The sequence below is a fragment of the Vigna unguiculata genome, chromosome 5 (assembly GCF_004118075.2).
Source record: "Vigna unguiculata cultivar IT97K-499-35 chromosome 5, ASM411807v1, whole genome shotgun sequence".
In the NCBI taxonomy this organism is placed as follows: Eukaryota; Viridiplantae; Streptophyta; class Magnoliopsida; order Fabales; family Fabaceae; genus Vigna; species Vigna unguiculata.
The window spans coordinates 4,906,031-4,920,989 of NC_040283.1; the positions used below are offsets into that span (position 1 = coordinate 4,906,031).

Sequence of the window (14,959 nt, forward strand, 5' to 3'; positions counted from 1 at the left end):
AAGATACTCATGTGGGAGGTTGATAGGAGCACACACCCAACAGTTTGGGAAAGAGTGATGTTAACAATTAAAGATGAAGAAATTTCTCTAATTGCAAAATTTCTCCTAAATTAAAATATTAACCTTAATTAGCCATATGTGAAGTACACGTAAGACATCCTAATACAAAATGTGCCACCTGTACAATGATTCGTTAATGATTTAAATGGCATTACAGAAAAGGACCAAATAAAACATGAATTGCGAAAATGATGATCATTTTAAACATTCTGTATAAATGAGAACCATTTTAAACATTCTGTCAAGATGACGATCATCCGCAACAAACACTACGAAAATAAGGACCAAAAAGGTATTTAAGTCTAGTGAAATATTTTAATTGGTTAAAATCTTTGATGTTAATTTTTATTTTAATTATTCAATTTAATCCTTTTAATTTTTAATTAAATTTAATTTTTTGTTAAATCGAGGTTAATTTTGTTAAAAAAATTATAAGTTTAATATAAATATTTAAAAAAAAATTAAAAAAATAATTTCAATATTTAGATATATAAATTCTAAAAAATATTTTAAAATGAATATATAAATTGCAATTAAATGCAATTAGTATTTTGTTTCTATTTTAGAGAGAAAGGACAATATTACTCTATTTTAAATAAATACATTACTAAATTGAGTCAAAATTTTAAATATAGAGATTAAATTCAATACAATATATTGTCATGTGAGCTTAACACTAACACTGATAATGACATGTGTCACTTACACTATCACATAGCACGATTATGACTTGACATACAGTAAAATATTTTAAAAAATAAAAATAAAAATATTACAAGTTCACACATGACATGTACAAAAGCAATATTTTCGCCAATCTAAACAAAATGACCTAATTAAATTGTTTAAAAAAAAAGACTAAGTTGAAAAAAAGAAAACCAAATTGAATAATTGAAATGAAAATTATAACCAAATAAGGTTTTAGTCTTTTGCTTAATATTAGATATTTGGCAAAAAAGATGTATATCATGATCAATTTATTGACCATTTTTACACACAAAAAGAAAACTCAAATTTAAAAATAAAAAATGACTTAAAAGATATTTATACATATAAAAAACATTTACTTGACCTTTATCTAAATAAAATATGAGTAATGGTGGGTTAAATTTAGGTGGGGTTAAGTTAGGCTTACATCATGTAAAGCTTATCGTGATTAACCTATATCAAATTGAGACAAATCAGATTTAAAACAGGTTGAATTAGGTATGGTTAAAGTCATGTTGAGTTGGGTTCAACACAAATGAAAATAAGTTATGTCACACTTATTTTGGTTTTACACATGTATGGTCAAGTTGAGACATGTTTGACACATGTTAGGTAAAGTCGATTTGGAATCTTGTCAAATCTTGCTAAATTAAGTTGAGTCTAGCAAAACCCAAGTTTGCCTAAGTCAATGACATTTTAGATGGACCCAAGTTAAGTGCGTCAGGTTTGGTTGGGCTAAGGTTAAGTTAGGCCAAAGTCAAGCCAATGTTGATCGAGATTAAGTCGTGATGACTTGTGTGGGGCCCATGTCACATCAAGTTGAGTTAAATCCACATCAAGTCAAGCCAAGTTTAGTGCACCTCATATCAAGTTAAGTAAGGCCCACATTTGGTAAATTTGAGTGGATCCACATTAGGTTGAATTGGATCAAACTCATATCAAGCAAAATTGAGTTTGATTCACGATAGGTCAAGTAGAGTTGCGCCACCTTAAACTAAGTAAAGTCAAACCCATTTATGATGAAGTCGAATTAGATCCATATAACATTAAATTGTGTCGTGCCAAAAAAAGATTAAGTATAGTTAGACCCATGTTAAGTTGAGCCAAAATCATTAAACTAAGTCAAATTAGATACATATAAAACTAAATTGAATCAAGCCCACATCAAATCATCTTAAGTCTGATACATCAAATCCTATTGCTCTGACAACAAACCAAGTAAAGTTAAATACATGCTAAATTGAATAAAGTTGTATTTATATCTATTTAGACAGATGAGATCCATATTAAAACAAGTAAAACTCGATACAATATTTAACCATGCGGTCTTGCATTATCCTAGATCTCCGATCTTCTTTTTAGTAACCTTTCAACCATATCTTTCTTTCCCCTCACCAACCCATCTATTTTCATTTTCAATGTAACACACCAATACATCAACACTTCTATGCTTGTGAAATGTGAATATAAAACTAATATAAAATAGTTTTACATTCTCACTCAAATAAAAATAATAATTTTATTGATATTCGCAAATCATTGCTATTGCACTTTTTAAAGTAAAGTAGTTATTATATAAGTCAACAAAAACTTATCATTCACAATTGAAAAACGAATTTGTTATTTCTTTTCATTCCATATTTACTAATGTGTAAGGTTAATACATCTAATCGAAGAGCACATGAAATAAAAATTGCTGCTATATTTAGAATAAAATATCTTCATTTCTTTACTCCTAACAAATTACTACCATAATAATAATATTAATAAAATAAGGGTACAACTGAAAAAAAAAGGTATTTGAGAATTGTGAAATATAAAAAGAATAATTTCATTAAATATTATAAATTGCTGTAAATGTAAGAAGGCTTTAGTATTTGATGAATAAAAATCTTGCTTTTTCAAAAAAAAAAAAGAAAAAGAAAAAAAAAAGTCTTCTCCAAGAGAGACCTGTATTGCATGAGTTGCTGTTTTACTGTAGTGCAGTGACCCCTACATCCAGATCCTGTAATTTTTTGTGTAAATTCCCCAATTTCAAGGGACCAATTAATCTGAAAATCGGAGTTTATGAACACTGCTTCACAAATACAAAACAGGTGTGTGTTTCACCTTGGCTAACGGTCTCGCGTGTGCACCACTGGACAGCGCAACACTCGATCAGATCCATCCATTCACCGTCGGTGGTTAGCGCTCTCTCCCGCTCCTCCGCCACCGCCACCGCGCGCTCCTGCCGATTCCGATCACCATGTTCAAATTCCTCAAAGAGGTCGTTGGTGGATCTGGAACCGGCCTCAAGGATCTCCCATACAACATAGCCGAACCTTTCCCCTCCGCCTGGGGCTCCTGGACTCACTCTCGCGGCACCTCCAAGGTAGTCTCCGCAATTTCCCTTTCAATTCACTAATATATGTTTGACGAACACCTAAATCTAGTTTGCACCTGTAGAGATAGCTTATACGGTGATGTGATGCTAGATAGATAGAGTGAAACGAAGAGTTTTAATTAGGTGTACACTGAATATGTTTTCATGTGTGGTTATTCGGCTATTCCTTTGTATAACACTGCCACGCCACTGTTTCAGGACGACGGTTCTCCTGTCTCCGTCTTCTCTCTCTCCGGCTCCAATGCTCAGGACGGTCACTTAGCTGCTGCGCGCAACGGCGTCAAGCGTCTTCGAACTGTGAGTTTCGTAATTTTTGAATTTTTATTGTTTTTTTTTTTTTTTGGTTTGGAATTGTGGATTGCGTGGTTTTGACAGGGCTTTGTGGTGCTGGTTTTCAGGTTAGGCATCCGAATATATTGTCGTTTCTTCACAGCGCTGAGATTGAGACTTACGATGCAGGTTCGCCGAAGGTTACGATATATATTGTGACTGAACCTGTGATGCCACTGTCTGAGAAAATCAAGGAGTTAGGGCTTGAAGGTACACAAAGGTATCAATTGAGTTATTGTTGTTTTTTGAGTGTAAGAGTTATTGTATGCGTGGAGTGCTATAGTGTTTTTGGGTGAAGAGTTATTGCTGGTTTAGTGAAGAGTTATTGCTGGTTTAGGGATGAATATTATGCTTTGGGTCTTCATCAAATAGCTAAAGCTGTGAGCTTCTTGAATAATGATTGTAAACTTGTGAGTATTTATGAGTTTCTTTCTTTTGGCTAATTTTTTTAATCATTTATTGACAAGTTTTATGTTTGCAGATTCATGGTAATGTTTGTTTGGCTAGTGTTGTTGTTACACCGACTTTGGACTGGAAGCTTCACGCTTTCGATGTTCTATCTGAGTTTGATGGGAGCAATGAAACATCTGCTAGTCAAATGCTGGTATTACTTGTTTCTGTTTGCAATATATTGTTTCCTTGTTAGTTTTGGCACTGCTATTTGAATTTACGTAACACTTAAATGGCCATGTCATGCTAAATCTTTTGCAGACTTAAGTCTGTTCACACATTTTGGTCATCTCTAACTTTACGACTCTCATATGATTTATGACAGATTAGATATTATCGATGCTCCATTGTAGTGATTTGATCTGGGCTTCTTTATTTAGAAATAAAGGGTATGGAATAGGGAGACCAAATATTCTGCTCACAAGTTATTATATTTTCTGTTCAGCAATATGCATGGCTTGTTGGATCGCAATACAAACCAATGGAGTTGGCGAAATCAGACTGGGATGCAATTAAGAAGTCTCCTCCGTGGGCCATTGATTCTTGGGGCATGGGTATGCTCTTTTTCTCTGTTCTTTTAGATAATAATTCATAGTGATATCAAATTCGTTTATATGGTGGAATCGAGGAATAGAACATAGGAGGAAGAATATTCTGTTATTTTTGTGTCTTTAGTTTCTAGCTTATGGTTAAGTTTCAGTTCCTCTTCCCAACTGCCAAGACTAGTTGATTGATCACAAGACCCCAATATATATTTCACAATTTGTTCTCATTTAGAATTAGGTAGTTCCACCGAGAATATTTAATAAGATTATTTTCTAGTTTGTGAAATTACACTAGGGGGCGTTTTGCAAAATTTGAAACTATTTAAAAATGAGACAAGAAGGAACTGGTTACACAAGGTCATGTGAAAATATTCTGCTTTATTAGGGTCATTTGACATATTTTGATTTAATATGATCTAGGAATATGAATTAGGAAAAGAGATAATATGGAAAATGTGGGACTAGAACAAAGGAAATTAAGAGAGAAAGAGCTGGTTTTTCATTATTTATTTAACAGTTATAGAATTAAGGAGCTGATCCTATATATATCTAGATTAAATACGTATTATTAGGAACATTATTTTTCCTGTGTCATATCTTTGTTATTAGAGGATATCAGATCTCCTCTGTTTATTGTATTGCTTTCTTTTTCTTAATATAAATAATGCACTTGTGCTGTCTAAATAATACACAATTTCAGCTCAATGTTTATCTTTACTATTATTAATGCACATTAGAATGTCCTGGCTTGACAAAATTGCACAAAAGTTTAAAACATTTGTCTACTTTTAATTGTGAGTGATGTTAGCTTGGAAAACATATTTTCCGGTTTTTTCTTGATAGTCTTAATAAATGAGCTTTATCGCTTTTCTCTTTAGTTTACTATGATAGTTGGGGTCCTTCTCCTTATCCCTTCCAGTTTTAAATATCTATTACCTTTATTGATGAATTTGGATTTGGTTAATAATGAAGAATCAATAGGAAGATTTTTTCTATATTTCAATTTTTTAAGTGGAATCAAAACACAATTTGGTACATCTGTATGTGCTTTTTGTTGTAACAATGCTTGTGAATATCTGTTTAACCGATCCTAGCAGTTCATGGCATCTTTCGTAGAACTTCTTGTCGTCATACTCCTCAACAAAATGGTGAAATTGAACTCAGAAGCAAACATCTTATTAAAATTAATTGGACACTTCTTCATAATCATCTTCCTCACCTTTTCTGGGAGATGCTATCCTTACAAGATGCTATCTCATTAATTGGATTCCATCATCTGACTTTAATGATTGGTTGCCCCACTCTGTGTTTTTGGTACCACATGTTTTGTTCATAACCTCACACCTGGTCATGATAAAATTTCTACTTGGTCATTCATTTGTATCGCCCTCAAAATGGGTATCAATGTTTCTCTCCTGATCTTCATGAGTATTTTATGTCTGCAGACGTCTAATCATGTAAAATCAGTTTTTTCCTTGAAACTTGGCAATCTTTTCTCAGGGAGAATGAGTAATTTTAGTTTAAACTATGAAAATTTGGACTGATATTGTAGGTTCACTGAATTTTTTCCACTTTCTGTTTTCCATTCTATGTCTTAACATATTTAAAAATCATAATTTTATAGGCTGCCTAATTTATGAGGTATTCTCTGGTCTGAGGTTGAGCAAGACAGAGGAGTTACGCAACACTGGTTCCATTCCCAAGGTCAGTAGCCTCATTTTTTTTCTCCTTCATGGTTTTATGGCTGCATATGGTAATTAAAAAGGATATCTTAGTTTACTGGTTGCTTTTATGTTTTTATTTGAGAAGTTCATTTTTCACTTTTATGTTATTTTTTGTCTCACAGTCTCTGCTTCCAGATTATCAACGACTATTGAGTTCCATGCCCTCTCGTAGGTTAAACTCATCAAAGCTTATAGAAAACAGCGGTGAGTTATCCTTTATGTATTTATACTTAATCATATATAGAAATGGTTTACCTAGCGTTCTAGTAGTTTTGCCTCTTTCTTTGAAGGATTCATGTGTTCTGTGGTTTATATTGTAAGCTGTATCGGATCCTATACATACTTGAATACATGTACTAGTAAGGTTATTTACATCAGAACAAATTAATGATCTCTTTACCATTTTTACGATACAACATGCAAACAAAAAAGGGTGGTAAAATCTTCAGAAATAGAAAATTTGGTGGTAAAATGCATAAAAAGTAATTTGAGTTGAGTGATAAAATTCGCAAAAGGATGATGATAATTGAGTTGTAAAATGTGTAACTAATTCTTATTTAATCTAGTCTTGGATATGCTTACCAGGGATAGAATGGAGTTAATACCTAATTGCATGTTTTCTATGGATAATATAGTTTTGATTGAGGAATCAAGGGAAAAAGTTAGCTTTAAACTTTTGGAAACGAACTTTGGAACTGAAGGGATTTTGTTTGAGTAGGAGTAAGATAGAACATATAAATTGCAATTTAAGCAAGATAGAAGAGAAAAATGAATTTTATGTGGACATGAGGGAAAACGTTCTGTCATGGGGTTTCTACATTTAACAACGAAGAATAAAAAATGATGGGTAAAGTGACAATGTTATGACCAGTCAGGTTATTAAAATTGAGAAAGAGAACTTAAGTTATTTGATTGCAAGTTACCTACCAGGCTTAAAGGAAAGTTTTATCCGTACTGCTGTGGATTCAACTATACATTATGGTATTGAATATTGGGGTTTAATGGAACAACATAAAATAGTGCTAGTAGAAAAATGAAAAGTAAAGATGGATGTGTGCGGGGTCAATTGAAGAAAAGATGAGAATGAATTGGTTAAGTTGATTTGATCATGTGCACAGAAGGCCATGAAAAGGAACTAATAGGAGAGTAGACAGTTGAAAAGTAGGGGTGGCAAAGTGAACCGAGACTGGCAAGCCAGTCTAACAACCCTTCATCATTTAGGATGGTCGGGTCAGCATTTTGAACTTGTCAACCCGCATTGGCTCTGCCCACCAACCGACTAGGTCACAAGTTGGGTGGGACAGGCCAACCCACTAGCCCGTCAAATGTATAAAGATGATGTCTAGACTCTCGCACGTCCATATCCTTTTGTCTTCTCTCCTTTTATTTCATATTCATTTTCTATTCTTTCTTCTCTTCTTGTTTGAAGTGGGCTTTAAGCCTAACTCAACCTCACAAAACCGGCTTGTAAGGTGAGGTTTGCACCTCGCTTATATACTATGAAATTGCCTTATCTCTAGCTGATGTGAGACTTCCAACACACCCCCTCACATCAAGGTATATACATCTCGTGCGTGGGACTAGAAATTAATGGGTGGTCCGTTAGCAGCCCGATCGTGGGTGGAACAAAATGTCTAAGAAATCTCGCTATGATAGGCTTTTTTTAAACAATGGCTCTGATATCATGTTAGAAGTGGGTCTCAACCCCAGAAATCGGCTTGTAAGGTGAGGTTGCACTTCACTTATATACTATGAAATTATATTTAGTCGATGTGGAACTTCTAACACTTCTCATACTTAGTTGATTGGGGAAAAACATTAGGGTTAAGGTTCCATTCCATGTGCATCGCCATTGGTCCACTCTACATCCTTCTCCTTCCTTCCGATATTATCACCATCAAGTTCTTCTACTGGAGTCACACGTGTGCATCGCCATTGCTCCACTCTACATCCTTCTCCTTCCCTTCAATATTGTCACTGTCAAGTTCTTCTAGTGGAGTCACAAAGGGAAGGAAATCCTGTGTGGCATCCACATCAAGCTCGGGTAGGCCATTAAGGACAATTTCAAACTGAAATGAAGATAATCAATAAAGGAAGGAGTCCCTCTAGATTTGAGAAGGCATTTGTGGTTATACTCAATCTTAACAAAGGTGATGTGAAAGCTTTTGAAATGAAGGAGTTTTGTTAGTTTTAGTATTGGATTTATGTGACTCTTGCTATGGAATGCACACAACATGTGGCTTCTTCATTGTGCCCAAAGAACCTATCTTTTTATCTCTTTCTTACAGTGCACTTGTGATATGGAAAAGAATATGCAAGTGGTAACTACAATGTTCTCGGTTATCAAATGCTTGATTTTACCGAGGAAAGGGTGAATGGCGGTGGTTGCTTTGAAAACTATTGTTATTGTAAGAGATATTTTTCCTATTTCTTTGTCATTGTACTGGTGTATGACCTGGGGGGGTTGTCAGGTGGGTTTTGAGATACTTTTATTGTCCACAAAAGCAAGCAAATAAATAGGCCCAAAACTGAAAAAAAGAAACAATTTTTTTTATTAAATTGAAAAATTGAAAAATTGGAAAATGGTGGACCAGCCCGTTAACCTACCAGTCCGCTCTGATGGGACGGGTTATAAATTTCAACCCGTATAACTATTGTTGCCTACCCCGGCCCGGCCTAACCTGTTTTCATCGGGCCACAACAGATTGGGCAGACCCGTTTTGCCACCTCTATTGAAATGGGGTATAAAGAGACCAAGAAGTACTTGCGCGAAAATTATGATCTCATGTTGAATAAAATCCCTAGTAATTTGGTCATCAACCGAAATGATGTCATTCAATCCATGTAGCCGACTTCACCTAGTGGGATAAATCTTCTGTTGTTTTAGTTTCTTGTGAAGAGGATTGATTGTGCTAGGAAAGGGAGGGAAGAGGGATTCACTTTGTCACGGTACTGTGTATTGCAGTTATTTAATGGAGATTTAGCATATCTAAATGTAAAATAATTTTATTTTGTCCAGATCACCTGTAAACAAGAAAGAAAATTTGCTTTAGTAATCTGTATAACTCATTCTATCTAAACGGTTGCCTTTCTTGTTTTGATATTGCCATAACTTGGGCTCATGATATGATTTTATGAAAAATCCTATATTTTATGTAGTTTGGGTTTTTCAATAATGGATATGCAGAATATTTTCAAAATAAGCTGGTAGACACAATACATTTCATGGAAATTCTCAGTTTGAAAGATAGTGTGGAGAGAGACACCTTTTTCCGCAAGCTTCCAAATTTAGCTGAGCAACTTCCTCGCCAGATAGTGTTGAAGAAGGTATATTTCAGTTGAATTTCTGATAGTAAACTATAATCGGATAAACTTTTAGTATCCAATTTTTATGATTCTTATGTTTTGTATTTTCAGTTACTTCCTTTATTAGCTTCTGCCCTTGAATTTGGTTCAGCTGCTGCTTCAGCCTTGACTGCGTTGTTGAAAATGGGTTCCTGGCTTTCAGCTGAGGAGTTTAATATAAAGGTAAATAATATTTTCACACTTTCATGTAAACCATTTCCTTTTCCCTTTTTACAGTGGATACATTTATTTACACTCTTTAATTAGGATTCAACCCCATTCTTGTATTGGATTTCTATATTCAAATCTAGGTACTTCCTACAATAGTTAAACTCTTTGCCTCCAATGATCGAGCTATTCGAGTTGGCCTTCTCCAACATATTGATCAGTATGGAGAGTCTTTATCACCACAAGTTGTTGATGAGCAAGTGTGTACTCAATTTCTCTACCTCCTGTGTTCTTGGAAATTCCTTTTCACAATGTGGATATTTTAAAATTCTTATTGACACATATGACTAGGTTTACCCTCATGTTGCTACTGGGTTTTCCGACACATCTGCTTTTCTCAGGGAACTGACTCTAAAGTCTATGTTAATTCTGGCTCCAAAGGTATGCCTGTTTTCCCTTGGTTTGATTTTAAAATTTAGAAGTGCTACTGGTCTTATTGTGCAATGCCACATACATATAGCATTTATAGCTAATTGGTGTATGTGTATCATGTTTGACCCAACAATCACAGGAAATATCTGTTTGAGGGAAGTGATGACACTTCTAAATTATCTATGTTCATAGCCATTACCTTTTTCTAATAGAACAGAGGTATTAGTTGTATCGGAGCTTGGAAAATAGCACAGATATTTTATTCCACTATGGTCTATTTTACCATCTCTTTAATATACTTTGTTAATAAATGTTTTTGAAGAGGCTCAGATATGGTAATTGTAAGATTGATTTATCTTAGAAAGTGTGTTTTAAGCCTAACTGTACCTAACAAAACTGATTTGTAAAGTGAGGTTTAAATGATATTTAATGCACTTCAATGGGATGCTTAGTTTGCTTTAGATTGATATTTATATTTGTAAGATTGAATAGTCATTAAAGTCTGATCAACCCTTAAAATATCATGTACTTTAGAGCTTGCAGCCTGTGTCTTTACTGTTTCTTTTCTTTATTAGTTTTCCCTCCTCCCCAAATATTATCGTTTATTTATTTGGTGAAATTTCTGTGGACAATTGTTCTTTAAAATGTGGTTTGTTTCATAATTGCAGCTGTCTCAAAGGACCATCTCAGGGTCATTATTGAAGTATTTGTCAAAGTTGCAGGTACTGCCTAAACAAGCTCTGTATAATGAATTAAAAGTCAAACTGCTTGTTTGTAACTGAAAGTGATGAATCGAGAAAGTTTTTGTTTTTAAATTGTTTTTACTGTTTTTAATAATCTTGAACACGTGAGACCAATATGCTGACGGAAAAAAGTGAAGTGTCCCATTAGAATTTTATAATATATTGATTAACACAGCTCCTTTTTTGAAGCATACGTGTTTCCCATCTCTTATCTCTCAGAATTTACTGATAACCTGACTACCAATTTTGATTGGAACAAAAGCATTATATTTAGGGGAAAGTTTACAATTTTATTTCTTTTATTTGCTTCTTTATGTTCATTTCTTCGTGGTTTTTCATTTCTAAAAATGTATAACATCTGCATTTTTTTTGTAGGTTGATGAAGAACCAGCAATTAGAACAAATACTACCATATTACTAGGCAATATTGGAAGTTACTTAAACGAAGGAGTATGTTCCAAATGCTATCTGAAATTCAATCAGTTTGCTGTTTTATTTTATAATGTTATAGCATATTTTTCTTCGGTGAGTTAACTTTGATGCTATTTTGTCAGACAAGAAAAAGAGTTCTGATCAATGCATTTACAGTTCGTGCACTGCGTGATACTTTCGCACCTGCTAGAGGAGCAGGTATCAGAATCATACACTATCTATAACTCTTGTTCATTGTTACACTTTTCCAACATTCTTTTTACATAATTTTAAGTTATTATTATTCAGGTATTATGGCTTTGTGTGCCACCAGTTCCTACTATGACATCACTGAAGTTGCAACCCGGATTCTTCCTAATGTTGTTGTGCTCACAATTGATCCTGACAGGTTATATCTCAGTATAAGCTTGTATTTCTTCTATCCCCTTCACCATGTGAAAAAGATGAATATTCCAGTGACTTAATTCATCCAAATAATTAGGTCTTTTAGTTGGCTGATTCATCATTTTGGTATAGTAATTCATTGCTGCTGAAATGCCTTTTTCCCTAAATTATATATTGATATACTCTGTATCTTCTTTTGTATTTGTATTTATATTTGTGCTGAGATGCGATGTTTTGTTTGTTGGTTCTTGTGTTTAGATTCTATAGAGATCATTTTTACTATTGTATTGTTGATTATTTGGTCATTTTTGAGACATTGATTGCACCATGTTTTTTTCATGGTTTAAACAGTGATGTTAGAACTAAGGCGTTTCAAGCAGTTGATCAGTTTTTGCAGATAGCCAAGCAACATTATGAAAAGGTATACTCCGAAATTGTTCTTGGCTGTTGTTCTGATGCTTATCATGGTTCCCAAATCGGCCAGGGTATAATGTTATTCTTTTATTGAAGAAATTAGGTGTGCAGGCTGAATTTATATGTTTGTGCGTGTGTGTGATTTCTATTTTCTATCAACATATGTCTATCTTTTGCACTTCACATCTGATAATATAGTTTTCTCCCACTACTAATATCCTTTGTTAATTTTTGTAATTAAATAAAAAAAATCTATTGGAAGGAAACTGTATTTTTGAGAAATCACCATTATATTAACTAATAATGTCTTTAAAGATGATCATCTAATGTGATGCTGATGTTATGTTTTCTGTTAAAAGACAAATGCATCAGATACCACTGGTGCTGCAAGTGTGGGAAGCTCATCTGTTCCAGGAAATGCTAGTTTGCTTGGGTAAGTCAGTTCAAACTTTACGTGATTGAAAGTTCAAATGTTAAGAAATGGAGAGGAATAGATTGTTAATATCGACTTATGATTTTAGATTTCATTGTGTTAATACTTAGTATGTGTAGATTATCTAATTTTTCATTCTAAAATAGCTCACAATTGTTATTATTGGTTCCCTCCCCCAATATATACATTTTCGTTAGGAATTTGTTACTGGTATAACCCTTGTCACCTTTCAGATGGGCTATGAGCTCTTTGACCTTGAAGGGTAAACCTTCTGATCATGTTCCCGTTGCTTCTGCAAGTTCGACTGCAGTCACTTCAACAGCTTCTAATGGTACCACAGGTATGGCTAATGCTAACTGAAATGCTAGAGAATGTTGGAAACAATGAAATTAGCACTGTGGAATCTGTCAATCTTTCAATTTCTCTAGTTTCATTAACAAAGAGCTTGCAGGAAATGTAAACCCTTAAAATACAAGAGACATCATTTTGGTCGTCCAAAGAAAATTTAGTTTAACTTACTCTATTTGACATAGAAAGTGACAGAATTGGTCCTCCAAAGAAAATTGATATTAATTTAGTCCTCAATTGAGAGTAACATAAGTTTAGCTCCTTTATCACTGGAAAATGATATCAATCAGTTCCTGAGTCAAACGATGAATGATCAGTGTTTACCGTCAAACACGCGATTTTGTCCCATTTCTTGTTTGGTTGACTAAATCAATGTCATGTTTTTTTCTTTTGGAGGATTGATCTTTCCTGAATCACCTGACTATAGCTAGTTGAAATGATTTGGTATTTATGTGATTTTATTCTATTCTAACTGATGAACAAAGAAAAAGAAAGGAACAAACATGGAAAACAATGGGGAAGATACAAAGCTATCTATTCTGCATCTACATCTTACCTGTTGAAGATGCCTTAATTCATTTTGCTTAATTGTGGTAGCATCCTTCCATGAGTACGTTTTTACGACATTTACCCATGTTTATTTCATTTATTTTTTTGGGGTAATTCAGGCATTGAGACGACAGCACCTGCTCGTGTAAGCTCCGCAACAGATTTGTCTGAACACCCTGTCCCTACATCTCCTACATCAACGGATGGCTGGGGAGAACTTGAAAATGGAATTCAAGAAGATCATGAAAGTGACAGGGATGGGTGGGATGAACTGGAACCACTTGAAGAGACAAAACCAGCTCCAGCTCTTTCAAACATTCAAGCAGCACAAAGGCGGCCTGTTTCTCAACCTATTTCACAGAAAAAACAAGGTATTTTTTCATTTCTCTGTCAGTATTTTGGTATGAGTTTCCATGATTGCAAGTTGTTGGTAACTAATAGTAATTTTCAGTGTCTAATTGAAAGTTATCATATACGGTTGTGCCAAACCAGTAAAGGATAATTTGGAAAACTCTGTCGTTGAATGTTTTATGCTTGATTATATGACAAGAACCACGAGTTGACAAACTGTTGCGTCTTTTATGTTATAAATAATGACAAGATCTATGAAGTGATTGATGTATGAATTCCTTATGCAAGTTTGCAATCTGCTCTGAATGTTTTGACAATTTCCAGGAAATCCTTGAGTTATTCCTTTTCCTGTATTAATTACTTTATTTATTTTTTTAAATTATAGCCTCAAATTTGCCGTCAAAAAGTACACCAAAATTGAACAAGGATGAGGATGATGATTTGTGGGGATCTATAGCAGCTCCTGCTCCAAAAACTGCGAGACCTTTAAATTTGAAAACAGCTCAAACTGATGATGATGATCCCTGGGCTGCCATTGCTGCTCCAGCACCCACTACCAAGGCGAAGCCGTTATCCACTGGCAGAGGTAGGGTCGCCAAACCTGCTGCTCCAAAATTAGGTGCTCAGCGGATAAACCGAACATCATCAGGCATGTAATACAAATTGCCAATGCCAAGGAACAAAAGGAACCGTGAAAGAGTTAATCTTAGTGCTAGTTGTTGTTGCCCTCTCCTTTTAGTGGCACTGATCGCGTTAAAATACAAGAATCCGTCTCTATGATATATTAATTACATTTGTGATTTTATTGACGAAATTGATTTGTATACTATTCTTTTGCATGCCAATAATTTTACATGAAGGGGAATCCTTGGGGCAGCATCTTCTGAGTTGTTGTAAGGCAACAAGGCTGTGTTATATTTGCTACATATTTTGGGGTGTTTTTACTTTTTTATTTGATGAACAATTTGATGTAATGTAATGTAATTAGTTTGATAATATGTAGGACAGTTTTTTGCTACTGGATGTACTAAAACTTGTTATTTTCGGTTCAAATTTTGTTCACTTTTCATGCACGCAAGGTATCATCTCTCTTTAATACGTGACTTGCTACAAAAGTAAATAAAAATTAGATGCACGCAAGGTATAATGCATAAATTACT

At 34.2% G+C, this 14,959-nt stretch overlaps 1 protein-coding gene across 1 annotated transcript; it reads left to right on the forward strand.

The window, feature by feature from the left end:
• The first annotated feature begins 2,735 nt into the window (after nucleotides 1-2,735).
• LOC114185072 (probable inactive serine/threonine-protein kinase scy1) lies at nucleotides 2,736-14,822 on the forward strand. Its single transcript, XM_028072571.1, has 21 exons — nucleotides 2,736-3,139; nucleotides 3,350-3,448; nucleotides 3,550-3,701; nucleotides 3,819-3,891; nucleotides 3,963-4,085; nucleotides 4,377-4,485; nucleotides 6,101-6,180; nucleotides 6,323-6,404; nucleotides 9,388-9,527; nucleotides 9,618-9,728; nucleotides 9,857-9,973; nucleotides 10,065-10,154; nucleotides 10,814-10,867; nucleotides 11,264-11,338; nucleotides 11,443-11,518; nucleotides 11,609-11,708; nucleotides 12,056-12,125; nucleotides 12,478-12,551; nucleotides 12,785-12,891; nucleotides 13,568-13,819; nucleotides 14,185-14,822. The coding sequence occupies exons 1-21, from the start codon at nucleotides 3,014-3,016 to the stop codon at nucleotides 14,454-14,456; spliced, it is 2,382 nt and encodes a 793-aa protein (XP_027928372.1). The 5' UTR covers nucleotides 2,736-3,013; the 3' UTR covers nucleotides 14,457-14,822.
• The last annotated feature ends 137 nt before the right edge of the window (nucleotides 14,823-14,959 follow it).